This window comes from Dipodomys spectabilis, unplaced genomic scaffold (assembly GCF_019054845.1).
Source record: "Dipodomys spectabilis isolate Male_0828 unplaced genomic scaffold, ASM1905484v1 ptg000783l, whole genome shotgun sequence".
In the NCBI taxonomy this organism is placed as follows: Eukaryota; Metazoa; Chordata; class Mammalia; order Rodentia; family Heteromyidae; genus Dipodomys; species Dipodomys spectabilis.
Genome location: NW_024871460.1, coordinates 3,500,138 through 3,527,972, shown reverse-complemented (window position 1 = coordinate 3,527,972; position 27,835 = coordinate 3,500,138). Strand labels below are relative to the sequence as shown.

Sequence of the window (27,835 nt, the reverse complement as noted above, 5' to 3'; positions counted from 1 at the left end):
TTGTGCTTACAGCACCCAAATTATATTAATCATAAATAAAAACAAAAAATTACTACTGAAATATTGTTCATTCTAGATCACAGTAACAATTATGAAGGAGTATTGACAGCTCAACCCAAATTTTCTTCCAAGGTTCTCAAAACTTTACACTGCTTTAATGTAACTTGTTAGAATTATAATTATATGACAATTTTCAGGAAAATGCCAAGGCTGACAAAATGGCAGTAGTTCATTAAAGTCATGGAAGCAAAACCAACAACATAGCAAAGCTGTCCTTAACTTAATTTTAAGAGGAGCTGGGAATGTGACTTGGTGGTAGAATGCTTGTCTAGCATGCATGAGGTCCTGGGTTCAATTCCTTGGTACCACATAAAAACAAAATAAATACAATTAATCTTTTAAAATTAATTTTGAGTAATTTGGAGGGCATTATACTTGAAGAAAATAAACAATTAACCCCATTTGAGTCAAGGATTTTCAAAATTTCATTGTTACTGACTTATTAAAGATACAAAGCAGCATAATCAAAATGTGAATGTTGCTAATTCTTACATCTTTATCAGGGAGGTTAAAAAGAAATTCTCTGTCAAAGCGTCCAGGCCTCCGTAAAGCAGGGTCTATGGAATCCAGTCTGTTGGTAGCACCAATGACCACAACTTCTCCTCTGCTATCCAAACCATCCATGAGAGCTAAAAGGGTAGAAACAATGGAACTAAAAGTAAAAAAAGAGATTAGTACTGTGAGCATGGACTATATCATTCAGTAGTATGATAAATTTATCAACATATCATTCAGTAATATGTACCAGAGATTTGTATTGTAGTTTGAGTACACCAGGGCAAAAAGCAAGAACCCATTTCAACCAACTAGGAAGCATAGGTAGGAGAATTGAGGTTCCAGGCAAATCCCAAGCTAAAGTGCAAGGTCCTATCTAAGAATTGACTAAAGCCAAAAAAAAAAAAATTGAGCACAGGCTGGGGACTGGTGGCTTATATTTATATTCCTAGCTTACCCAGGTGGCTGAGATCTGAGGATTGTGGTTCAAAACCAGCCTGGGTAGAAAAGTTCTCAAGATTCGCCAATTAACCAGCAAAAAAGCCAGAACCAGGTATGATTCAAGTGGTAGACAGAGAACTGTTTTTGAGTAAAAAGATGAATGAGAATGAAAAGTCCTAAATTCTGGTAACAAAACAGATAGACTTTCTTTCTCAATTTTATACTATTTCTCAAGTTTTATTTTCTGCACATCAAGAAAAGGCTGGAGCTAGAAATAACTGGCTGTGCTCTGGCTACAGGACATAGCCACATTCCTCACCACAGCTGTATTCTCACCACTGTCCTGGCTCACTCATTTTCTATGTCAGACCTCAACTAGTTTGTGGGTATTCATTTGTTCCATGAAGAAGTCTTTTGTAACCAGCATTTAAAAACTGTCTTAAAACATCCCAATTCTCAGAACAGGTCCACTTTTGCTATGATTATTTTAGGGTTTTATTATTAAAAGGGAAAATTATTATTAATAACACAAATATTTAAAATGGCAATGAAGTATTACCTGTGAATCTGATCTTGCCTGCTTGACCGCACTGGAGCCAGGCCATCTATTTCATCGAAGAAAATAATTGATGGGCGCATTTGATAGGCCTAGAAAGCAGGTCCAATGGTCACATGTTATCATAAAGATTCAAGGATGTCACATTAACACAAACCAGTTTAATCCAGTTCAGTCAAACATAATTTATATATCTGTATATATACCACTGCAATCTACTTTCATTTAAACTTACTTACCAGGAGCTCACTCATAAAATTTTTACAACTTACAAATTTAAACCTAAATTCCAAGAAATGTGTTTTCAGGACTTATAATGAATAACAGTGTTTTTTCTTTGAATTTTTTTTTTTTGGGGGGGGGGGGGGGGGGGTTGATCATGGGGCTTGAACTCAGGGCCTGGGTGCTGTCCCTGAGCTCTTCAGTTCAAGGCGAGTACTCTACCACTTGAGCCACAGTGCACTTCTGGAGATAAAAAGTCTCACAGACCTTTCCTGCCCAGGTTGGCTTTGAACTGCAATCCCCAGATCTCAGTTTCTTGAGTAGCTAGGATTTACAGGCACGAGCCACGAGCACCCAGCTTTCTTTGCATTTTTAACTAGACACTCCCAAAGCCCATACCCCACTGGTTATATACTTTAGATTTTATATTGCTAATTACTAGGACACATATAAAAATATCTAGTAAAGAGAGACGGAGACTAGACAACAGTGACATAGTTTCTTTATATCAGAAGGGAAAACCATTTCTTATCCAGATGCTATACTTTTGGGTTTCCCTCCCCATCTACCCTGGTAAAGACAAAATAATAGGAACCTCAGAGAGATCTTAAAACAGCTTTAAAGACATTTTCAGCAGAGTGTTACAACAGAGCAGAATGTATTATTTCATAATATGCTGTCAATACAATCTGGATGTGAAACTGAAAGCCTGTGTAAGGCAGAACTACATTCAGTAAATCAGAATTACATCTCCAGGTTGAGACATAATTCACTACTACTGCTTCACTAAGAGACTACTTACTCTCAACTAGATAAGAGACCTAAGACTAAAAAACACAGATTCATTATTCTTTTTCCATCTTACTATCAAGCTGTTCAATGTTTGCCAGTATTATCTTGACAAATAAGAGAATAATTTGGAAAGACTATGTGTATGGCGCAATTTTTCAATTTATTTCTACAAAAAGTGACAAAATGAAAATGTTATCTAATCCTTACATTTACACGTACACAGATTACAGAACATCATACCTGATCAAATAGCAATCGTAGTTGTCTTTCAGACTCCCCTACCCATTTACTTAGACAGTCAGCTCCTTTCCTCATGAAAAATGCGACTCTTTTATCCCCTTGACTGCACTCATTGGCAAGTGCTCTAGCAACCAGAGTTTTTCCAGTTCCGGGTGGACCATAAAACAGGCAACCTCTGTAAAATATTGTTACACATTTCAGTTAAAAATATACAACCAAGTGAGGAGTCACTCACACCTGTAATCCTAGCTACTCAGGAGGCTGAGACCACAAGATTATGGTTCAAAGCCAGATTAGGAAGAAAAGTTTGTGAGATTTTCACCTCCCAATAACCAGCAAAAGCTGGAATAGAGGTGTGACTCAAGTGGTATAGAGTGCAGACTTGAATAAAAAGCTAAGTCAGGAGCCAGTGGCTCATGCCTGTAATCCTAGCTACTCAGGATGCTGAGATCTAAGGGTCGCAGTTCAAAGCCAGCCAGGGCATGAAAGTCTGTGAGACTCTCATTGCCAATAAGCTTCTCAGAAATCGCCCAAAGTGGTGATGGCTTAAGTGGTAGAGCACTAGCCTTGAACACCAAAGGACAGCACCTAGGCCCTGAGTTCTAGCCCCAAGACCAGCAAAGACCATCTAAGGTACTGAGTTCAAGCTCCAGTACTGGCATACTTTCACATATATCCAAAACTAATGAGTGAAGGTGTAAGAACATCCACAGCACAATAGCAGAGCACAGATTATGGCTAAAACTAAAGAGATAATTGGATTACCTTGGGGGTTGAATTTTGAATTTTTCAAAGACTTCTGGATAGAGTAATGGAAACACTACCATCTCTTTTAGAGCTGCAATATGGTTAGAGAGGCCACCAACACTATCAAATCGTACCTGGTAATAGAAGAAAACATTGACAATTTTAGATTTTAGAGTCAAAATTCAAGTACTATCCTGTTTTTAAATATACCAACTCATACATAGTGAATTGACAGTTTCTTAGTTGTGGCCCCAAGATTTTTTTTTAAATTTATGCAGAAAGTTTCTGATAAGAAAAAACATTTGGCTCCTTTTAACTTTAAAGCTAAAATGAAACAAAAAGTCCTACTCACTGAAGAATCCAGTTGCATTGGATCGACATCAGCAAGGCTTGCTCCAATTTTCATTCGATCTTTATAAATTCCTCTTACTTCATCTTTCCGAAAATTTAGTGGGAGGCATCTATTTAAAAATATGTTTACAATTTAGTGGGAGGCATCTAGTTAAAAAAAAAAATTACAAACAGTTACCCTATCTGGAATAGCACTTCACAAATACTAAAATTGCTCTTTTGTAATTCATAGAAACATCAGAAATGGAAAGGAAGGTTAAACTTCTTGGTGACAGATCTAGTTTTTTATGCATTAAGATGGTGCCAGTGGGTCATGTATATAATCCTAGCTACTCAAGAGGCTGAGATCTAGAGGATCATGGCTAGAAGCCAGTCTAGGGAGAAAAATCTGATACTCTATCTTCAAAATCAGAAAATAGCCAGGCTGGAGGGATAGCTCAAGTGCTAGTGCTGGCTGAATGAAGAAGCCAAGCAAGCGTGATGTCCTGAGTTCAAACCCTATTAACTTGCCTTCCTCCCCAAATTCCATGTTAAATTATTTTTCTAATTAAAAAAACATTTAACCTTGACTAGAACAATTTTGAGATTATGTATTTCAATTTCCTTGTTTTCTTTTGCCAGTACTAGGGCTTGAATTCTGGGTTTGAGCATTGTCCTTGAGCTTTTTTTGCTCAAGATTAGCAGTCTATCACTTGAGCCACAGCACCACCTCCGGCTTTTTCTGTATATGTGGTACTGAGGAATAGAACTCAGGGCTTCAAGTATACTATGCAAGCACTCTACCACTAAGTCTCATTCCCAGCCCCCCCTATTTTCTTCATAAGCATGAAACAAGTATTTAAACCCAAAGCTCTACTATTAAAAATATTCAACCAGGTCTGGGAAGGTGGCTCAGTGGTAGAGCGCTTGCCTTGCATGCATGAGGCCCTGGGTTCGATTCCTCAGCACCACATTAGCAAAAAGAAAAAAGCCGGAAGTGGCGCTGTGGCTCTAGTGGTAGAGTGCTAGCCTTGAGCTGAAGAGCTGAGGGACAGTGCCCAGGCCCAGAGTTCAGGCCCCACGACCGGACCCCCCCCCCCAAAAAAAAAAAATACAACCAAATGAAAATACTCAACATGCCAAAGAATCATAAAGTAATTCAGACAATACCAATATACATTAGAATGGTCATATCTCACACAGTATTTACCATCTGTCAGATGGTGTGCTGAAGGTGTTTCACATGTTTTAAGTTATTAAATTCTCGTCTTATAATACTTCTTAGCAAAATATTTCATCTACCAGAGTTCTTATCTACAACTATCTTCTCAATAAAGAATATATAACTAGTTTCCTAGACTAGCTTACTCTTTTTGTAAGCGAAAAAATGAAAGTTGCTTTCTGATTTATTTTATTTTGCCAGTCCTGGGTCTTCAACTCAGGACCTGGGCATTGTCCTTGAGCTTCTTTTGCTCAAGGTTAGCATTCTACCACTTGAGCCACAGTGCCTGGCTGTTTCTGTTTATGTGTTACTGAGGAATTAAAGTACTTTGTGCATGCTACACAAGCACTCTACCACTAAGCTACATTCCTAGCCCTAAAGTTGCTTTCTATTTGTTCAACATCTCTCAAACCTTAAAAAAAAAAAAAAAACCCACTAGTAGTTTAAAAAAATCATCAATATGGTAGTTACCTATTGATAGCTCTATTACGGCTTCTTTTTCTTCGTCTCTCAAATTGTTGCTCATCTTCAGAAGAGGAAGATGAAGTGGAGTCACTACTGTGTATGGCATGCCTTCGCCTAAAGGAAAGGGAAATTGAAATAATGGTGAGGGCATGGGAAAAAAAAGCATAACACAAAACCACCCAAAAAGGCTCACCATAAAATTTAGTATATTCACTGAACTGAACAAAGCTTTGCTGGACGAATCCTTTGAAGATAATAAATAAAAGATATAGCTAAGAAGAAAGGACAGAAAGGCAGGATGGTAAAGCTGACCATAAAATGTTCATTAAGGGGCTGTCTGGGAAGGTGGCTCAGTGGTAGAGTGCTTGCCTTGCATACCTGAGGCCCTGGGTTCGATTCCTCAGCACCACATAAGAAAAAAGCCAGAAGTGGCGCTGTGGCTCAAGTGGTAGAGCGCTAGCCTTGAGCTAAGGGACAGTGCCCAGGCCCCCAGAATTCAGGCCCCACAACTGGACCCCCCCCCAAAAAAGAGGAAGAAATGTTCATTAAGAGGTGCCTCACCCAAGGGCTGGGATGTAGCTCAGTGGCAATGCGCTTGCCTGGCAAGTGCAATGTCCTGGGTTCGATCCCCAGTACCAAAAAAGAAAAGACCAAAAAAAAAAAAAAAAAAGAGAGGTGCCTCACCCAAGAGATTGCGTAGTCTTGATATAAACCATTTATTCTCAAAAAGAGAAGTATTAGGATGTTTAGAGTTACAACTTGAAACAGTATTTTTTTTTCTTTATGCTATATATAATTTCACACTAGGGAGCAAATCATCAATGTTGAAATGTTAATTTTAAAAGGTGAGTTTGTTTTGTTTTTGGTTTAATGTATTAGGAAGGTTAAAAAATGCTGATGGGAAGCGAGGTGCTAGTGACTCATGCCTGTAACCCTTGCTACTCAGGAGGCTGAGATCTGAGGATCACAGTTCAAATCCAGCCTGGGCAGAAAGTCTGTGAGACTCTGATCTCCAACTAACCACCAGAAAACCGCAAGTGGTGCTATGGCTCAAGTGGTACAGCCCTAGCCTTGAGCTGAAGAGCTGAGGGACAGCACTCAGGCCCAGAGTTCAAGCCCTACAACCAACAACAACAAAAAAAAGGCTGATGGGCTAGGAGTACAGCTCAGTGGTAAAGCACTTGCTTAGTATCTATGAGGCTCTGGGTTCAATCCACAGCACAGCCAAAAAACAAAAATTTTTTTTAGCAAACTGTAAAGAGTAAGATGACCTTTTATGTCCTCAACCGTAAATTCACAATTGTTCACTAACACTGTAAATGTAAGAATATATATGTACGTTAGAATATATATATATGTATACACACACATATTTGCCAGTCCTGGGCTTGAACTCAGGACCTGGGCTTTGTCCCTGAGCTTCTTTTTGCTCAAGGCTAGCACTCTACCACTTGAGCCACAGTGCCCCTTCTGGCACCACCTTTTCTGTTTATGTAGTACTAAGGAATCACACCCAGGGCTTCATGCGTGCTAGGCAAGCACTCTACCACTAAGCCACATTCCAGGCCCTTAACTATTATTTCTAAGGGTTCAAAATATTAACTTCAGATAGCCTTAAAGTTGTTGTGACCCAATAGCCAAGATTTGGAAACAACCCAGATGCCCCGTTACTGATGAGTGTATCCAAAAGTTGTGGTACCTATATACAATGGAATATTATGCAGCCACTAAAAAGGACAAAATAATGGCATTTGCAGGGAAATGGATGGAACTAGAGCAAATTAAGCCAAGAACAAAGAGAAAAATGGCACGTGGTCTCCCTGATATGTGGATGCTAAAGCCAAAATCCAAGATGATAAAGTAAACAGGACTTAAGAAACAAAGGACAGCCACCCACTTTGTCCTATCATTGCTAAATGACTCCATGTTCTTGACCATATATATGGTAGATATATGCACACAACAGAAGGAAGCTAGGAGGAGGAACAGAGTAAGTGGGAAACAGAACAACATACAACAAAGGGGACCATCAGGTGCACTGGACATAGAAGAATGACAGCAATGGGAAGGGAAGAATGAGAGGGAAAGAGGGAACTCCTACGCTAAGCAAAAGGAAAGAATGTAATCATCACCTGATGTAGAAGAAATAATTTGTATTGTCAAAGCTCATAGAATTCACAAACTTTATAGACCATGATAATGATAATTTGCCTTGTAAAGGTTAAAATGTGTTTGTGACATTTAAGTATCACTATTACACAATACTGTGAAATATGTGAAATTTATGTAATCACCTACTCTTAATTTTTAAAAAGAAGTGAGAGAAGGGATTCGTTAGGAGCAATGGGTGACAATGTTGTCAGATACCTTGTACTCATGTACTGTTTTATAGAATGGGAACTTCTATGTAGGTGTATATCCTTGCCAGTTTCTTTTCCCTTGTCAGAGGTGACAAAATTATGGAGCCCTTAACTGGGCGCCGGTGGCTCACGACTATAATCCTAGCTACTCAGGGGGCTGAGATCTGAGGATCGCTGTTTGAAGCCAGCCTGGGCAGCAAAGTCCCTGTGAGACCCTTACCTCCAATTAACCACTCAAAACCCAGAAGTGGTGCTGTGGCTCAAATGGCAGAGTGCTAGCCTTGAGCTCAAAAAGGCTCAGGGACAGAATCCAGCCTTGAATTCAAGCCCCACAACAAACAACAATAAACATGGAGCCCAAGAGTGAACAAGAGAATTCCCACATTAAGTAATGAGGAAAAACCATTAGTAGCCATATGTCCAGAGCTACTTCCTACTCTGCAAGTGCCAGTTAGTCTGGTCTGTTTGTTCTGTTCTCATGTTCATTCATGGGTTTTTTGTTGGTCATGGGGTTTAAACTCAGGGCCTGGTTGCTGTCCCTACCCTCTTTAGCTCAAGGTGAGAGCTATAAAGCTTGAGCCACCATGCCACTTCCAGTTTCCTAGTGATTTATTAGAGATAAGTCTCTTGGACTTTCCTGCCTGGGCTGGGCTGGAACCATGATCCTCAGATCAGAACTCAACCTCCTGAGTAGCTAGGATTACAGGCGTGAGCCACCAGCGCCTGGCTTATTCATGTTTTTCTAAAAAAAAAAAAAGGAATGATTAATAAATGACTTCTGATAATCCTTATTTTTCTTTTTGTCGGTTGTGGAGCTCGAACTCTGGGCCTGGGCGCTGTCCCTCAGCTCCTCAGCTCAAGGCAAGCATTCTACCATTTGAGCCACAGCGCCACTTCCAGTTTTCTAGTGATTTATTGGAGATAAGAGTCTCACAGACTTTCCTGCCTGGGCTGGTTATGAACTGTGATCCTCAAATCTCAGCCTCCTGAGTGAGCCACCAGTGCCCAGCAATCATGATATTCTTTTTTTTTTTTTTTTGGGTCCGGTCGTGGGGCCTGAACTCTGGCCTGGGCACTGTCCCTCAGCTCTTCAGCTCAAGGCTAGCGCTCTACCACTTGAGCCACAGCGCCATTTCCGATTTTTTTCTTTTTTGCATATGTGGTGCTGAGGAATCGAACCCAGGGCCTTGAGCATGCAAGGCAAGCGCTCTACCACTGAGCCACCTTCCCAGCCCCAATCATGATATTCTTAAAGATAGATTATGGTGATAGATGCACAATTCTGTGAATGAAAAATCTAATGAACTATACACTTCAAATGAATAAATTGTGTGGCATCCAAAGCTCAACAAAGCTGTTATCACACACAAAGTAAGTTTATATAGGCCATAAAGACCAATAACAAAAAGATCAGCAAGTCAAATGTGATCAAGTACAGCTTAAATCGCTTAAATAATAGTTCCATTTCAATGCCTGAATCCTCTAGTAGTTTATAAGATCAAGGGCAAAAATATGCCTTCTTCATTTTTACATCCATTCAGCTCATCAGCTGGTGGCACTCAAACATTTGTTTAATAACGGGAAGTGCAAAAGATTCCTCCTGCACCAAGGAACGCTACTACAAATGAGGTATTTTTCACAGGAAGTCTAGACAGAGAAACCAAATATGGAAACCTATGAACACCAAAGAATCCTCTATCCCCTAAATACACTAATTTTCTGGAAAACACACTGTAGATGTTAAGAACAAATAGAAAATCAACAAATATTACTTCTAGAGTTTAAGTCCATGAAAACTGGAAGTAATTAAATCTCAAGGTAATTGCTACACTCTTCTCTCTGCTGGATTAAATAAATAGAAGCCTGACTTTTCAGTCAGGAATTCTAAAGATTACTGCCCTGAAACTGAAGGTAGTAGTAGAAACTCTAGGCAGCAATAGAGCTTCTCCTTCTCAAAAAATCACTATATCCCACCCTTCCAAAATAAAGTATTTCACAATATTCTAAAGAAGCTTATAAGGATACTGACAACACGGCCTGGGAATGTAGCCTAGTGGTAGAGTGGTTGCCTAACATGCATGAAGCCCTGGGTTCGATTCCTCAGCGCCAGAAGTGGCACTGTGGCTCAAGTGGTAGAGTGCTAGCCTTGAGCAAATGAAGCTCAGGGACAGTGACCAGGTCCTGAGTTCAAGCCCCAGGACTGGCCAAAAAATAAATAAATACTGACGTGACCTCCTACACTGTATAACTGATCTCAAGAACCCCTGACAGATGGTTTATGATCATCCTTCTGGGTGCTGGTCAGGTGAATACAGATGACTGAGAAAGAAACTTAGAACGTACACTTGAGATTCTGGCAAGGAAATTATAAGACGTATTAATACAAGTTTTTTTTGTTGTTGTTGTTGGTCATGGGGCTTGAACTCTGGACCAGAACTTTCTCCCTCAGCTCTTCAGCTCAAGAGTAGTACACTTGAACCACTGCACCACTTCCGGGTTTCTGGTGGTATATTGGAGATAAGAGTTTCATAGACTTTCCTGCACGGGTGGCTTTGAACTGTGATTCCCCAGATCTCAGTCTCCTGAGTAGCTAGGATTACAGGCATGAGCCAATGGCACCCAGCTTGCAAGTGTAATTTTTATTGTTCCTAAAATAACTGAATCTTCAGCATTTGGAAAGGAGTTGACTTCCACAACCAAACATAACCAGACAGTTTCTATGAACAGTTTGCTTATATAAAGTCTCAGAACTATTCAAATGGTTGAAATCCCCTAAGATTTATTCTGAGAAAAGACTTGAAAAAAGTATTAGTTTCCGCACCAATGTCATCTTTTCCCTACAGGAACAAATGTCTCCTAAAATATGAGAAAAAATTATAATATGGATACCAGAAAAAGATGTTCAGTCATAAAAAGTCTACAACCTAAATAACTTAGAACATTTCATATGGTAGAAAAATATGTCTGTGATAACATGTGAAAACAACCTACACACTAAATTTTAAAATGTCTAAAATCAAACAATCTATGTAAAATGCTGTCAACTATACAAGTTGGCAAAATGGGAAAAAAAAAAAAAAAAACTACTTTATCAAGGTAGTCACTAACACTTCCTTATTAGTGAAAGCGAAAATTAAAAGAAAAAAGAAAAAGAGTGATTAGAATACTAATGGGATAAAGTGAAGAGCTCCAAGACAAAATTCTAGAATTCTAACCTAACATTCTCAATCCAAAGACTCTAGAATCCTGCTCTAATATAGCCATAGTTATGTTATCATAAATAATCACCATTTCAGAACCAAACCTGTTCTTTCGTTTACAATAAGGACTTCTTGGTCCTGAAGAAGACAATCGGTATCTTGGTCTTGCAGGAGACGCAGAGCCACTATAAAATATGTTGGGCTTTTTCTGGTGACGAGGTTCTAAAATAATAAAAACACACACAAAATATGTAAATACATATGAAACCAATACTGCTCTTTGTCTAAATACTTACAAAGGTGCTGCTTTCCATAAAATTACTAGCTACTGTAGTATAGTTTACTGTTCACATCTTATATCATTTATGTCATCAGAGCTGAAAATGTAATAGCACAGACACCAAATAACCAATACACACAGACTACAATCATTGTGATAATACATATACATAAATGATTATCAACCCCACATGATAAGGCGGGTATAATGTTAACAAAAGCAGTCAAGGAGACATTAGGCATAGTGACATACCTATAATCACAGCTACTTGAGAGGACTGAGGTTTGAGGTTAATCAGGGCAAAAAAGTTAGCAAGACCTATATCAACAAGCATAGTATGGTGGTAAACAACTGGGAAGTCAAATATGCAGGTTGTAAGTAGAGGGCTTTCACTCTGACAGTGGCCCTGAGCAAAAAGCCAACACCCTACCTCAACAGTAACTAAAAGCAAAACAAAAGAAACTGGAGTATGGTTCAGGAGGACTGAAGTCTAGTAATCATAAGCCCTGCATTCAAACCCAAGCATTCCAGAAAAAAATGAAGAAGGCTGTAAATCTAAATTATACTTCAAAATAGGTCAATATTTATTTAGTTCAAGGTTAGTTCTCTGAAAGAAATAACTTCTTGCAACGTTATTTGCAAACCTGTCTTAGGACAGATTAAGACAATAGTACAAATATCTAGCAAACTGAAAACCTAAAATAAATTAAAATCAAAACAAAAGGGAACAGTAAAAATAAAGCTAACATACAAAAATTCACCCACAAAAAAACTTAAAGTACTTACTTTCCAATGGAGCCTGGTAGTACACAGTCGCTTTTCTCTGTCTAAGATAATATCGTTTCTGATTATCTTCTTCTCCATCTTCATCATCCTCTTCATCATCTTCATCTTCACCATCATCTTCATCTTCTTGGTCTTCACCCTCTTCAGATGATTCTGAAAATTAAGAAACACAAGTGTGTCACACCTATAATCCTAGATACTTGGGAGGCTGAGATTGGAGGATCAGCTTGACCAGAAAAGTTCATGAGACTTGTGAATCCATAACTGAACTAGGTGGCATAAGACTGCTATTTTGCAGCTCTGTGAGAGCTTGAGAGGCGCCTGGTTTGAACCAGTGGTGGAAAAGACCCCTGCTTAATTGATAGCCAGCTTCAGTGAAATGCACATGTCATCTTAGCTAGATGCAAAGTATACAAAAGGTGGATAATGCTCCAGGCATGCGGCAAGAAGCAAGATCCAGTCTGGAGGTATAGCTCAACATTAGTCTCTCACAAGCACAATGCCCTGAGTTCAAATTCCAGAACTGCCAAAACTAAACAAAACACTTCCAAAAGGATACCATATATATATGTACACACACACACACACGTACACATATGACCTTTGATGGCTATTACTAGTAAGCAGGAATTAAGGTTTACAATGCTGCGGAGTTGCAATATAAGTAACTACAAAGGTTCCAAATTAGTTAACCTAAGGACACATCTTAAAATCTCCTCACTTAGCTGTTGCCCTTAAAAATTCATTTGAGCTGGGTGACAGTGGTTCACACTTGGAGGCTGAGATCTGAGGATCATGTGTGAAGCTATCTCAGGCAGAAAAAGTCTGTGATACTTTTATCTCTAATTAATCACCAGAAAACTGGAAGTGGAGTATGGCTCAAAGTGGCAGAGTGCTAGCCTTCAGAATTAAAACTCAGCTGGAAAGGTGGCTCAGTGGTAGAGTGCTTGCCTTGTATACATGAGGCTCTGGGTTCGATTCCTCAGCACCACATAAGCAGAAAAAGCCAGAAATGGTGCTGTGGCTCAAGTGGTAGTGTGCTAGCCTTGAGCTGAAGAGCTGAGGGACAGTATCCAGGCCTAGAGTTCAGGCCCCACAACCAGCAAAAATAAAAATAAAATAAAAAAATCCAGAATTAAAGCTCAGGGACAATGCCTAAGTGCTGAGTTCAAGCCCTACAACCAAGGGAAAAACAACAACAAAAAAACTCATTTGAAATTCCATGTAGCCTTCCTGACTGTCACAGTTACATTTAGCATAAGTCAAATTAGCTACTTATGATAATGGTGAACATTTTCTTGATCATTTTTAAATGTATTAAAAAACATGATTCTGGAGAAAAAATAGATTATGTTAATAGTCTTAAACAGAGGAGCAAGACTTAACTTTAATCGTATTTCAACTAAAATACACAAAATACTGCCTATCATATGTATAGATACCATAGATATATGCAAGTTAACCTATGTTACTTGGTTTTGAATTGTTGAATCCGGGGACTTTCTCAAAACATTTTAAAAGCTCTCCCTTGTCTTGATTTCTTTTAAATCATGGCCCATCACTTTAACAATTATAAATTACTACCACTGTCATAGCTTCTGAGTAAGAAGGCTACTTCCTACTAAACAAGAAGTACTCAAAATACAGAAAACAGAACGAGAAAGAAAAAAAGACTAACCTACACTGCCTTCCTGGTTATCAGTTGTTTCCTCATCAGCTCGTCGAATACCAGCTCGTTGAATACCTTTCCGTTTTCCTCTTGTATACATATTAAGATTGTCCTACAAACATTTGCATAAAAATCCATTAACATTTACAATATATTAATTTTAAAAATTCAGTAAGAACCTCTAAATTTTCTTAAAATAGAAATATAGCAACTCGTAATTCTAGTAGAAATTAGTCACTAATCAAACAAATGCTGATAAAGTGATGAATAATTTGACCACAAATAGATTATGTACTATAGAAAACAAGTAGATTAAACTATCGCCTATTCAAAGAATATATTTACTTCTTTGGCTTGATTAAATGCCCGCAAGTCTTCAAGTCCTCTCATTCGCTGTCTACGCATCTTCTTCATGTCATCCATTTTTTGAAGTACAGCTTCAGCAGTGCTTTAAAAATATTGATAGATATTCCATTAAGAAACACAGAGTTGGCCGGGCGCTGGCAGCTCGTGCCTATAATCCTAGCTACTCAGGAGGCTGAGATCTGAGGATCTCAATTCAAAGCCAGCCCGGGCAGGAAAGCCCGCGAAACTCCTATCTCCAATAAACCACCAGAAAACTGGAAGTGGCACTGTAGCTCAAGTGGTAGAGTGCTACTCTTGAGCTGAAGAGCTGAGGGACAGCGCCCAGGCCCAGAGTTCAAGCCCCACGACCCACCAAAAAAAAAAAAAGGAAAGAAACACAGACTTAATGTGTAAAATTTTCTTTCCAATAATTTAGATACTCAGATGCAATTATTATGAAGGTCTGTAATAACCGTTCTCTTTTTTTTTTTTGTCAGTCATGGGGCTTGAACTCTGGGCCTGGGCACTGTCCCTCAGCTCTTCAGCTCAAGGCTAGCACTTGAGCCACAGCGCCACTTCTGGCCTTTTCTGCTTATGTGGTGCTAAGGAATCAAACCAGGGCCTCATACATGCAAGGCAAGCATTCTACCAGTGAGCCACCTTCTCAGCCCCATAACTATTCTCTTTCATGCATTATACCAATTCAGCATTTAAAAATCTACAGGATGGTCTTCCAAAAAATGAAAAAAATGTTTCTAACAAATCATTCTGATCTAAGGAAATTTTACTCACTTTGTTATAAGTTTGTCAAACAGCACAGACTGGTTCACAGAACTATAACGACTTCGAATCCTACAACTGCGTCGAACTTCAACATCACCGTTCTCATCATGCAAATGCTCTGTAGTCTGAACAATGTCTCTAGTTCTTAATGACCGAGTAACTGCAATCACTTTGTCTTCACAATGTGCAGAGAAAAAGATTTGAAGTAATAATACAAAACAATTTAAAAATGAACAACTGAATAGCTAAATTTTCAAGTAACAACATAACAATACCTTAAAGTTATCTTTACGAGCAGTTACAACATACACCTAAGGTATGATCTATTACTTTCCCTCCTAAGCAAGATAATACTTGTACCCAAATTGAAAGTATTTTGGGGTAGCCCCAAACAAGATACAATTCAAATCCATAATAAAAAGAAGGGATAAAGCCATGTGTTGTGGTATATAACAGTAATTCTAGCATTGAGGCTGAAAAAAGGAGGACTTTAGCTGGAGTTACAGGACAATTTGTGCCATACAGTAAGACTTCATCTCAAAAAAGAAAAAAAAAAGATGTGATAAGCAAATTGTGATACATTCATAGCATACTTTATGATCCTATACTGTAAAAAACTCTAGACAATGCAAACTAATATATAGTGAGAGGAAGCGATTGGTAGTTTCTTGTAGGGAGGGTGAATCTTTAAAAGCCAGGAGGAAAGCCAGGTGCTGGTCTCACCCTGTAATCCTAGCTACTCAGGAGCTGAGTTCTGAAGTTTGCAGTTCAAAGCCTGCCAGGAATGTACGTGAGACTCTTAACATCAATTAACCACCTGAAAACAGGTCCAGTCCAGGGAGAGAAGTACACGACACTCTTATCTACAATTAACCAGCAAAAAGCCTGAAGGGGAAACCTGGCTCAGGTAGCAGCGAAGCACCAAGCTTGAGAGAAAAAGGCCAATCAAGCAAGAGCTTGAGGCCCTGAGTTCAAGCTCCAGTACTATCACAAAAAAAGGAATGAAGGAAGAAGGGAGAGAGGAAAGGAGAGGGGGAGGGAAAGGTGGGCAGGCAGGCAAAGAAATGTTTGAGTGATAGTCATTTTCACTATCACACTGTGATGAAAGCTTTGTGTACACACTTATTACAAAACCTAGCAAAATATACATTTTAAATATGTACAGGTTATTATATGTATTTCAAATCCATAAACAGTATTAACGTAATTTAAAAATTATGTATTTTTTAAATTTGAAAGGTCCCCACCCCCCCAAAATCCTTAAGGGCTGTTAATATTACTTACCTTCTTTGTCCTCTTCTTTTTTCTTACCAGCTTGCTGTCTGGCCAACTGCCTATATGAGGAAAATAAATAATTAAAACTAACAAATTACCAGGCACTGTAGCTTGTGCGCATAATCTTAGATACTCAGGACAGTCCTGAAAGATCGCCGTTTAAAGTCAGCATAGGCAGAAAAGTTTTTGAGACTTCATATCCAAAAAGCTGGTCTGAAGGTGTGGTTCTAGTGGTACAGTACCATCCATGAACAATAAAGCCAAGTGATTAGTTGAGGACCTGAGTTTAAGCCCTAATACTAAAGCCACGTGTGCATACACACACACAACTAACATTAACTTTATATTGACAAAAAGTTAAATAGGCCTGGTGGGTAAATGCTCAGACACATTAAAAACCTATACTGACATAAGATGTTTATAAACAAAATCCAAGAATCCTATTTTAATTTCTTATTTTCCTTGAATTTACAACCTTCTGCTTTGTAGGCAAGTGCTCTACCACTTGAGCCATGCCCCCCAGCTGAATCCCATTTTGAAATTTAATGAGGGCTGAATGATAGAGTGCTTGCCTAGCATAAATGAAGCCCTGGGTTTGATTCCTCAGTACCACATAAACAGCAAATGCTAGAAGTGGTGCTGTGGCTCAAGTGGTAGAGTGCTAGCCTTGAGCACAGAGAGGCTCAGGGACAATACCCAGGCCCTGAATTCAAGCCCCAAGATTGGCAAAAAAAAAAAAAAAGAAAGGGAAGTGGCACTGTGGCTCAAGTGGTAGAGTGCTTGCCTTGAGCTGAAGAACACAGGGACAGCACCCAGTCCCAGAGTTCAAGCCCCACAACTGACAAAAAAAAAAAGAAAAAGAAAGAAAGAAATTTAATGATACATGTGTTAACTCTTAGTCAAACAATAAAATCAAAGTCTCCTAACTTGAAATGAGAAGTGAAATCCTAATTATTTAAACTATATTACAGCTGAACCAAGCACTAAAATCAACATGGGTTTTATACTACAGGACATAGCAATCCCTATCTTCCTAAATTTATAACTATAAACAGAATTAATGTCCTTTAGAAATATGCTAACTGCCTTCTAAGAATATCTATCTGCTGACTATAACTTGTATATTTCTATCATTCACAGGGAGACACAGTCTCAGTTGTAAATTAAATTATCTAACCTATAAATTGGCAGACTGCTGAATAAAAAGAACATTTTTTAAGCTCTCCCCTCCCCAAATATCCCTCTTCACCTTATTTCAAAATTCCACTGAGCAAACAAAATAGTTACTAACTTAATGATTCTGTAGTCTGCTCAAGTCCTTAGATTTAATCTTCAGCATCACACTCAAAAAAACTTGAGTAATTTTGAAATAGAGTGCAACCACATAAGAAAGAACATGGCATAAGAAACCTCAATGGAAGTTGTTGATCACTCAGAGCCCAAAGAGGCAGGGGAAGAGAAACGCAGTTGAGTGTTGAGTGTTATTCAGTGCAAAACATTAATGCTATCATAGAGAAACTTCTTGGTACAATTAATTCACACTTTAAAAAGAAATAAATGGCCAAAAAGTAAAACAGGTTCAGATAGGGAGTGGGAACTGGCTGGAGGAAGGATCAACAAAGAACACAAATAATGGTCCAGGTAGTTTAGTTGCATGTATGAAAATAGAACAAAGAAATTTATTGAAACTGTTTTAAGGGGGAGTGAGTGAAATGAAGGGGAATAAAGGGAGTGAGGTTGATCAGGATACTTTGTTTCTTTGTATGGAAATGTCATAAGGAAACTTCTCTAATAAAAAAATATACAAGCTGAGATCATCTCAGTTTGAGGCAAGCAGGCAAATTATTCCCAACTAATTTATCTCCCATTCATCAGCTCTCAAGAGACAGAATGGTAACCATGATAGAGGGATGATAGAGGAAGAAAGCTAAGTGTGAAGCCATAAGGTAAAGCTGTAGTACCAGCACCAAAAAATAGATTAAAATAATCCACACATACAAAAAAATAAAGACTAATCAGATAGCAGGAAAAAAAAAACACCCAAAACTCAAGAAATTTAAAGAATATAACCTCACTTTATCTAGAAAATATGCTATACAAAATTAAGAACCAGGCCTGGAACCAGGCCTGGCACTGGTGGCTTACACCTGTAATCCTAGCTATTCAAAAGGCTGAGATCTTGGGGCTGGGAAGGTGGCTCAGTGGTAGAGTGCTTGCCTTGCATGCCTGAGGCCCTGGGTTCGATTCCTCAGCACCACATAAGCAGGAAAAAAAAAAGCCGGAAGTGGTGCTATGGCTCAAGTTGTAGAGCTCTAGCCTTGAGCTGAAGAGCTGAGGGACAACACCCAGGCCTAGAGTTCAGGCCCCATGACCAGACCCGCCCCCCCCCCCCCCCAAAAAAGAAGGCTGAGATCTGAGGATCCTGGTTCAAAGCCAGCTCAGGCAGAAAAAGTCCCTGAGAATCTTACCTCCAATTAATCTCTCAAAAACCAGAAATGGTGCTGTGATACAATGAGTACTGGCCTCGAATAAAAAGAGCTCAGGGACAGAGCACACAGCTTCATGACCCACAAAACAAAACACACCAAAAACAAACAAAAAACGTATTTTTTTTGTTGCTTGTACCAGTGCTTGAATTTAGGGCTTCACATTCTCACTTGGCTTTTTTGCTCAAGGCTAATACACTTGAGACACACACCCCTATTTCCAGCTTCAAACCTTGATTCTCAGATCTCAGCCTTCCAAGTAGCTAGGATTACAAGTATGAGCCACTAACAACTAGCAAGAACCAAATTCTATGTAAGAGTTGTAGGATTATTGTTTTCTAAGTCATTACCTATAATTTACTAATGAGAAGACAATGTAAAATAAGTATTGCATCAAATTTTACTCTAATTAGGGCATCATCCACATTCATGTTAATGCACCAAAATGAGGGTTGTTAACCAAACAAACTCCAGTTCCATGAAGGCAAGCAAATTACTTAACCTGCTAATATTGATTCTTTACAACATCAATTTACCTTAGAGTTCTAGAGAAAAGCAATTTAAATGTGTACAAAGTACCTAGTCCCATTGGACTAATTAAGAGAGGGGCTGGGAAGGTGGCTCAGTGGTAGAGCGCTTGCCTTGCATGCATGAGGCCCTGGGTTCGATTCCTCAGTACCACATAAGCAAAAAGAAAAAAAGCCAGAAGTGGCGCTGTGGCTCAAGTTGTAGAGCGCTAGCCTTGAGCTGAAGAGCTGAGGGACATTGCCCAGTCTCAGGGTTCAAGCACCATGACCAACAACAACAACAAAGAAATTCACAAATGATTCAGAATTAACAAAAGGAATGTGATATCAAGAAATCAAATAGAATTACTGTTGTGAACAAAGACTTTGTATAAGCAATGAAGTAGAACCACATTATTTCAAGTAAGTTGCAGACCTCAAAAGTTTCTTTTTGAAGAATGGATACTGCTTCAATCTTTTCAGCACTACTCATGTATATTAGAAATACTATTTCTGAACAAGAAAATAAGAACATGATTGTATATATAATTCAATACCATTTACAGAAATGGCAATTTTATTTCAAATAAATTAAAAATTTACAATACTAGAATCTTGATAATCAGTGAAAAATAGATTAAAACTTAAATGCAAAAATTAAATATAAACTCTTAATTCTGAGTTAGCATTACCTTGTAAAATGCCTGCCATTGGTATGCTTCTCCAACAGTTCCATATTTTTATCGAAACTAGAATCTGAAGAAGTTGGTGCATTTTTTCTCAAAGACCTCAAAGAACGAGTCTGGTGGTAGGTTCCAACTTCCTTAACTGAAGACCCATCCTTTAAGAAAAATTAAGAAAGATATATAAGTTTTTCTTTAGCTAAAACCCCTCAATTCTAACTCCCTCTAAGAGTTTTCTGATTTTCAGTTAATAACAATTGCTTTTAGTACAGACCATCTTGCATTTCCCCAAGAAAGTTGATATCCAAAATATTTCATGACACACAAATACCAATAATGTCTATGAAATAACTATAATTATAGTATAAAGCTTTTAATCTGATATCCCACTATCCTAGCATTAGGCTGGCTTTTACTCAATCTGCTTCACTTTGGGGCAAAATAATGGATTAGTTCACAAGAAAAATAAGGTTACTTATACCAAGAGGATTTGTCTAAAATTTAGCTAGGCATTTCATAAAATATTATTTAATTTCATCTCTTTTATACATGTACCAGGGCCTCGCCTCTTGCTTAGCTTTGATTTCAAGGCTAGAACTCAACCACTTGAGCCATGCCCCCCAGTTCCAGCTTTGTTAATTGGAGGCAAAAATCACTCCAATTTCTCTGATCCTCAAAACTTAGCCTCTTGAGTAGCTAGGATGATAGGTGCGAGCTACCAGCACCTGACCAATATATATTATTTTAAAAAATAAATTCCTGTATCTTATACCAATGTTCTGTATTTCTCAGACTCTCAACTTTCACATGTTCTTTTTCATTTACATTGGTCGCTGGTGCTCACCCTGTAATCCTAGCTACTCAGGAGGCTTAGATCTGAGGATCACAGTTCAAAGCCAGCCCAGGAAGGAAAGTCCATGAGACTCTTAGCTCCAATAAACCACTAGAAAACCGAAGTGGCGCTGTGGTTCAAGCAGTAGAGCACTCGCCTTGAGTTGAGGAGCACAGGGACAGCACCCAGGCCCAGAGTTCAAGCCCCAAGACCGACAAAAAAAAAAGAAAAAAAAAAACCTTCACACAAACAAAGATTAGTAGAGGGTCTGTGGAAGAAGTACAAGGCATGAGTTCAAACCTTAGTCAGTACAACAACAAAAGCTAGAGAAAATTATGAATGTGGAAACTGAATGACCAAGCAATGTGGCAAGTCATTTCACTAGTGAAAAGTTGAAAGGAGAACTGAGACTATGAGAAATAATTTTCAGCAAATGATTTCTGACATCTAATAAAATAAAATTTCTTTCAGTACCATCTCATTTTTATATTAACAATGTTTCTCAGTGTTAATGTTGAAAACACTACCTGAGTGGAGGGGGCAGCAATATAAGACCTAATAAAATTTTACTTCCCATGTTTAGTCACTTTAACGAAATAGATGCTTTTGCGATTGTAATTCATTAAAATAACATATAATATAGATTTTTTTTTGTTTCCTACTGTCTGTAATCAAAGTGGAAAAAATGTTTCAAATTGTTTTAAAAATATGGAAGGATCGCTGATAATGACTTTCAAGCATAAAAACTTTTTACATCAAGATATACTAAAAGTAGCCTGAAAATGTAAATTAAGAGAAAAAGATCAGGCACTGGTAGCTCACATCTGTAATCCTAGCTACTCAGGAGGCTGAGATCTGAGGATCACGGTTCAAAGCCTGCCTGGGAAGGAAAGTCAGTGAGACTTTCATCTCCAATAAACCACTAGAAAATGGGGAAAATGGGAAGTGGTGCTGTGGCTCAAGCAATAGAGCTCTCGCCTTGAGCTAAAGAGCGCAAAAGCCCAAGCCGAGTTCAAGCCCCATAACCAACCCAAAAAAAAAAAAAAAGAAATTGAAGCTACATTGATATTCATGCCTATAATCAAAGCTGAGATAAGGGAAAATACAGGTTTCAAGACCAGAATGAACAGGAAAGACACATTCACAATATACATTCTCAATGGAGAGCTGGCATGGGGGTGTTTGAGTTGATCATCCTAGCTACATGGGGGATTGAGGCTGGACACATCACAGTTCCAGACTAGCCTGGGCTGAAGTCTGTGAGAGTTCATCTCAACAAAAGAGCCTTGTCCAGTGCCGGTGGCTCACAACTGTAATCCTAGCTACTCAGGAGGCTGAGATCTGAGGATCGCAGTTCAAAGCCAGCCCGGGCAGGAAAGTCCGTGAAACTCATCTCCACTAAACTAACAAAAAACCGGAAGTGGTGCTGTAGCTCAAGTGGTAGAGCGCCAGTCTTGAGCTGAAAAGCTGAGGGACAGTGCTCAAGCCCAGAGTTCAAGCCCCATGACCAACAAAAAGAAAAAAGAAAAAGAGCCTGGGTATATATATTGGGCATACCTGTCATCAGCTTCTAAGGGAATTAAAAAAAAAAAAAATAGGACTGTAGTCTAGTCATCTAGGCATGAAGCCACTAGCTCAAAAAAGAACCAGAGCAAAAAGGACTGCAAGTGTGGCTCAGTAGTACAGTACCTGCTTAGCAAGTAGGACCCAATACAATACTGCCTCCACCCCAAGTAAGGCAGGGAGGGAAGGACACACAGAGGGTGGGAAGGGAATGAGTGTTAATCAGAATGTGGAGATTGGTACAGAAATTGGAATTCTTATGTACTGCTACTGATAATGTGTAAAACAGTACGGTGGCCAGACACCAGAAGCTCATGCTTGTAATCCTAACTACTCAGGAGGCTGAGATCTGAGGATCACTGGTCAAAGCCAGATCATATAGCAAAGTGTGAGACTCTATCTCCAATTAACCACCAAAAATCTGGATGTGGAACTGTGGCTCAAGTGGTAGAGCACTAGCATTGAGCAAAAAAGCTCAAGGACAGTGCTGAGATACAGTATCCAGGCACATGGACACAGACACACACACACAGATACACAGTATGGTGATCCCTCAATAAATTAAACAGATTTATTATATAACCCTGCTTCTTATGATACCACTTGTAGGATATATACCCAAAGAGAAAGCAGGAACTCAAACTGATAGCACAATACTATTCCCAATAGCCAGAGTCTCACAAACCTAGTGCCTAATTACAAAATATACAAAACGTGGTACATATAATAAAAATTTTAGGGCTGGGAATGTGGCTTAATGGTAGAGTGCTTGCCTAGCATGCATGAAGCCCTGGGTTCAATTCCTCAGTACGACAGAAACAAAAAAAGCCAGAAGGGGTGCTGTGGCTCAATTGGTAGAGTGAGCAAAAGAAGCTCAGGAACAGTGCCAAGGCCCCAAATTCAAGCCCCAAGACTGTCAAAAAAACAAAACAAAACAAAACAAAAAAAACCACAGGCTACATCATCAACGGGCTTTGGAAACATTGAATTAAGTCACAAAAAGACAAACATCGCAAGACTTCCTACAAGAGATTACTGGAGTAACCAAATGTAGAGAAATGAAGTACAATAGTATTTGCCAAGATCTGGAGGAGAACTGGGAGTCATTGTTCAATGTTTTAGAAGATTACAGAAGTTCTGGAAATGGACAGCAAGATGGTTACGGAACAATGTTAATGCTACAGAACTGTACTTAAGATGGCAAATGTTATGTTATGTCTGTTCTGCTATTATCAGAAAGTAAATATTCCAGGGGATAACAAAGATTTGTTTCCACAGGAAAGAAAAGGGCGATGGCATTAAATGAGAAAAGATTCCTTAGAAACTTAGAAGTTACTATTCTTTTAAGTGGCCTGAAAGAATCATTGATTTGCATTGAGTGGCTGAAGTGCATCCTTGCTAAATAAGCACTAAGCAGCAAAATAAAAAACCCAAAAGGTTCTCCTTAACAGTGAATAGAGAAAAATAAAGGTTTTTGAGAGTTCTCAGTATAGAAGTGCCAACAAGGAAATTCTGAAGTATCAATAAACTCTGAAAAACATTAAAGATAGAAAATTTATACACCCACAATGACATATTGAATGATGGTTAAGTTCATTACACAATATATCATTATGACATGAACTAGCATCATCCCGAAAATAGCATTCAATAAATTATTGGATTTAATTGTTTTGTTTTTGCCAGTTGTGGGGCCTGAACTCTGGGCCTGGGTGCTGTCTCTCAACTCTTCAGCTCAAGACTAGCTAGCACTTTACCACTTGAGCTACAGCGCCACTTCCGGCTTTTTTTGCTTATGTGGTGCTGAGGAATCGAACCCAGGGCCTCATGCATGCAAGGAAAGTACTCTACCACTGAGCCAACTTCCCAGCCTGGATTTAATTTTTTTGAACACAGGTTAACAGTCAGTCAAGTGATCAGATAGACAAAAAGTGAGAACATTAGCTATCATTTTAATTCAGAGCCACAATTTCAAAGATCAAAAGTATTATAGTTTTACTCATTTTCCCTGTAGGTATCCCAAAACAGGGCACCTACACGAGAAACTAACTTTGGATGGAGATCTTTATGAAAGACCTCAATAAAAAACTCTGAGCCAGATGCTGATGGCTCACACCTGTAATCCTAGCCACTCAGGAGGTTGAGATCTGAGAATCGCAGTTCAAATCTAGCCCAGGAAGGAAAGTGTCCAATTCTTAACTCCAATAAACCACAGAAAATCGGAAGTGGTGCGGTGGCTCAACTCAAGAGCGCTTGCCTTGAGCTGAAGAGCTGAGGGACAGTGCCCAGGCCCAGAGTTCAAGCCCCATGACGGACCCCTCCCCCCAAAAAAAGAAGACTTGGAAGTGGCACTGTGGCTCAAGTGGTAGAGCACTGGCTTTGAGCTGAAGGACAGAGCCCAGGCCCAGAGTTCAAGCCCCATGACCAATCAAAAAAAAAAAAAAGACTGAAACTGTCTAAGCTACATCACCAGATGCCTCCCTAAGCCTCTCATTCAATTTTCAAGTTCCTAATCCTCTCTCCAATTCAATTTCCTTACCACCACACCTACCTTTACCTCAACTAGACCATACTACCTGCTGCTTTAGCTTTAGTGTTAACTCTTTGACTTCCCCAATATTTGTTGAGTTTTCTGTTTTCATACCAGTACAAGGGGCCTGAACTTAGGGTTTTCACTCAAGGTTGGTGCTCTACCACTTCTGGTTTTGTGGTGGTTAAATGGAGATAAGAAAGTCTCGCTGTCTTTCCTGCCCAGGCTGGTTTTGAACCATGATCTTCAGACTTTAGCTTCCTGAGCGGCAAGGATTACAAGCATGAGTCATTGGCTCTACATTTCTGAACGCTGTGTCCAAACAGCATGTAGGTCTTTCAGCAGTGAGGCTGTGGGTAGTAGGTAGATGGGGAGTCTTTCTCCCTCGGTGGTTAGCTGTGTGCATGGAAAATCCCACCCGTAGGAGAGAGCTGATCGAAGCATTTCTTTCCGGAGGACTCTATCCCTTCGCAAACTTCCTCTAGAGACACTGTCACTGTAGGGTGGGTGATCTAACAGAAAAAGCAAGACCCGGGGAAGACAGCGATCCAAGTGCCAATTTTAGATCTACCACGTACCGGTTACCTTTTACAGTCTGTCTCACAGACACCACCAGGACGCATTCTCAAAGGCTTACTACCAAGCCTTAAAGAAGGGAGTGTTCAGGAAATGTTGATCCTCTTCCTGACACATTATGCAACCTGGTAACAGGCGCCGCGCTCTCGTTACGGAACCCCTTTTGGATCGCGTACGTGGGAAGTTCTACCCTCAGTCCCCGTGGTCCCTCAAACGCGGAGAACGCAGTCAGCAAACGCGGGTGGCACCTCACGGACCCAGGCGAGCCCAGGGCCCGCGCCCCGGAGCCGGCGGGGGGGGGGGCGGCAGAGCAGCCCAAACATCCACGCCTCGGCCCCACACCGCACTTCAGCGCTGGCGGGCTTCGGCTTCTTCCTCTTGCGTAGGAAAAAAGTAGGAGGTGACCAAGTACTCAGGCCTCTCGGGCCAGACTGACCACCGCCGCCGCCGGCCCACACCCCGCGCAGCCGGGACCGCAGGAACCCTCCATCTTACCCGCCCGGCCCCGACCCAACTCCTTCCCGCACCTGCGCCGCACGCACTCAGTCCCCGGCCCCACGGCCCCCGTCCCACGGTCCCCAGAGCCTCCGCCCCGGGGTCCCCGCCACAGAGTCGCCGCCCCGGGCCGGTACTCACGCCCGCGGCGGCGGCGGCGGCGGTGACGGCGGATTTCTCCGCGGCGCTGGCCGAGCGGAGCCGCCTTCGTCCGCTAAGCTCCAGGCTGAGGAACTCGCTGGACAGGTCTAGGGAGTCCGTGGCCGAGGAGGCCGAATGGTTGTGCAGCTCCAGGCTGCTGCGGAGAACCACCATGGTCTCGGGCTGCAGGTTCTGACGGCCGCGACCCGAGAGCTCGAACACCAGTGACTCCGGCGCTTCCGCGCTCCAAATTCTGGCGCCACAAGCCCCGCGCCGGCGGTCTCGGCGTGCGCGTCTGGAATCCCTCCGCCGCAGGTCCCGCCCACTTCCCCCCCCACTCCTTCCCGCCCCCCACTTCAGACCGCCAGGGTCAAAACTCTCTTCAAATCTGAAGGGCAAAAGAGACCGTGCCGAAGTGGACCGGAACACAAGCACGCTGACAGAGTCAACGAACTGAGCAGCTCTTGGGTGAAGAAGGCCGATTTCTTTTTCCTTATATAGTTCCGGCTCGCTTCACTCAGCGGACGGAGATGGCGGGAGCGGTGAGTTGTGTTTGGAATTTTGGCGCGTGGACGCAGAGGGCGGGGCATGGGAGGAGGCGGGACGAAGAGAGAACGATTAGCCCGCTCCGATTGGCTGGCGGCTCTTCCCGGTCCCTTCGGGCACCTGCGTGCAGTTTCGCGCCATCTAGGATTCAAATACAAAATGCCTGGTCCTTGACTCTAGGGAAATAAAGCACTTACTCTTCGGCTTTGCGCCTTAAAAGGGTTTGTTTTGTTGTGTTTTCGTGGCTTAACTGAAACTAGCCTACTTACAGGAAGAAAGGAAACAAAATGCCGAGCGCTGGTGGTTCGCGCCTGTCATCCAAGTGGAAGGCTGAGCTATGAGGACTGCGGTTCCAAGCCAGCTCTGCAGACGCTTATCTCCAATTACCCCCTGAAAACCAACAGCTGTGAGGGCAGAAGCAGCTCAGGAACAGAGCCCAAGCCCAGGGTTCAAGCCCCGGGACTGGCAAACAAACAACAACAAAAACCCACGAAAACGAAGTGAGCTTGAAGGGAGGCTAAAAAGCACACAATAGGGCTGGGAAGGTGGCTCAGTGGTAGAGCGCTTGCCTCACATGCATGAGGCCCTGGGTTCGATTCCTCAGCACCACATAAGCAGGAAAAAGGTGGAAGTTGCGCCGTGTCATAAGTGGTAGGGCGCTAGCCTTGAGCCCAAGAGCTGAGGAACAGTGCCCAGGTCCAGAGTTCAGGTCAGGTCCCAGGACCGACCGGAAAAAAAAAGCGCACAATAGTTACTGCCTCAGTTTCTGATCACCCAGATCAGAACGAATCATGCACCTGATTAAATCCCAATTTCCTCATCTCAGAAATAATATTTATAAAATTATATTTCATTACTGTGCCTGCACATGCTGAGTGCTACATGACAGAGGCTCCTAGACTGGAATGAAATAGACAAGAACATGCCAAAAGATCAGAACAGGAGAGGAAGCCTAGGCAAGCAGAAACAAAAGCTACTTATTGATTTGGGCAAAGTATAGTTTATTAATTCAACATGTGTTAAATATTTATTGAGCATCTATCATGGGCTAGGCATTATTCTAAGCCTTGGAGTGCTGTTGAATTTTAAGCAGCAAAAATTAAAAAGAACAAAAATTATTTCATGGAACTTAATCCTAGTGGAAAGAGAATGTCAATATGCTAACTACAGCAAATAAGTTTGTTTGAAAATAGTGTTTAGGAACTGGGA

The 27,835-nt window shown here is 40.6% G+C and overlaps 1 protein-coding gene across 3 annotated transcripts in view; it reads right to left on the bottom strand.

Annotated features, from left to right (window-relative positions):
• Atad2 (ATPase family AAA domain containing 2) overlaps window positions 1–26,355 on the bottom strand; it is a 60,169-nt gene extending 33,814 nt beyond the window's left edge. Inside the window, exons 1-14 of one of the 3 annotated variants that reach the window (XM_042673084.1) lie at window positions 26,081–26,355; window positions 19,953–20,101; window positions 16,278–16,327; window positions 15,003–15,168; window positions 14,211–14,313; window positions 13,875–13,977; window positions 12,197–12,349; window positions 11,235–11,352; window positions 5,577–5,684; window positions 3,906–4,017; window positions 3,572–3,687; window positions 2,807–2,981; window positions 1,556–1,644; window positions 553–712 (exon numbers count right to left, since the gene is read on the bottom strand). In XM_042673084.1, coding sequence (XP_042529018.1) covers window positions 553–712; window positions 1,556–1,644; window positions 2,807–2,981; window positions 3,572–3,687; window positions 3,906–4,017; window positions 5,577–5,684; window positions 11,235–11,352; window positions 12,197–12,349; window positions 13,875–13,977; window positions 14,211–14,313; window positions 15,003–15,168; window positions 16,278–16,327; window positions 19,953–20,101; window positions 26,081–26,254 — 1,776 coding nt within the window. In that variant the 5' untranslated portion in view covers window positions 26,255–26,355. Of the gene's footprint in view, window positions 1–552; window positions 713–1,555; window positions 1,645–2,806; window positions 2,982–3,571; window positions 3,688–3,905; window positions 4,018–5,576; window positions 5,685–11,234; window positions 11,353–12,196; window positions 12,350–13,874; window positions 13,978–14,210; window positions 14,314–15,002; window positions 15,169–16,277; window positions 16,328–19,952; window positions 20,102–25,453; window positions 25,571–26,080 lie in introns of those variants that run through there. The other 2 variants (XM_042673085.1, XM_042673086.1) reach the window with 2 other exon arrangements.
• Window positions 26,356–27,835: the final 1,480 nt, after the last annotated feature.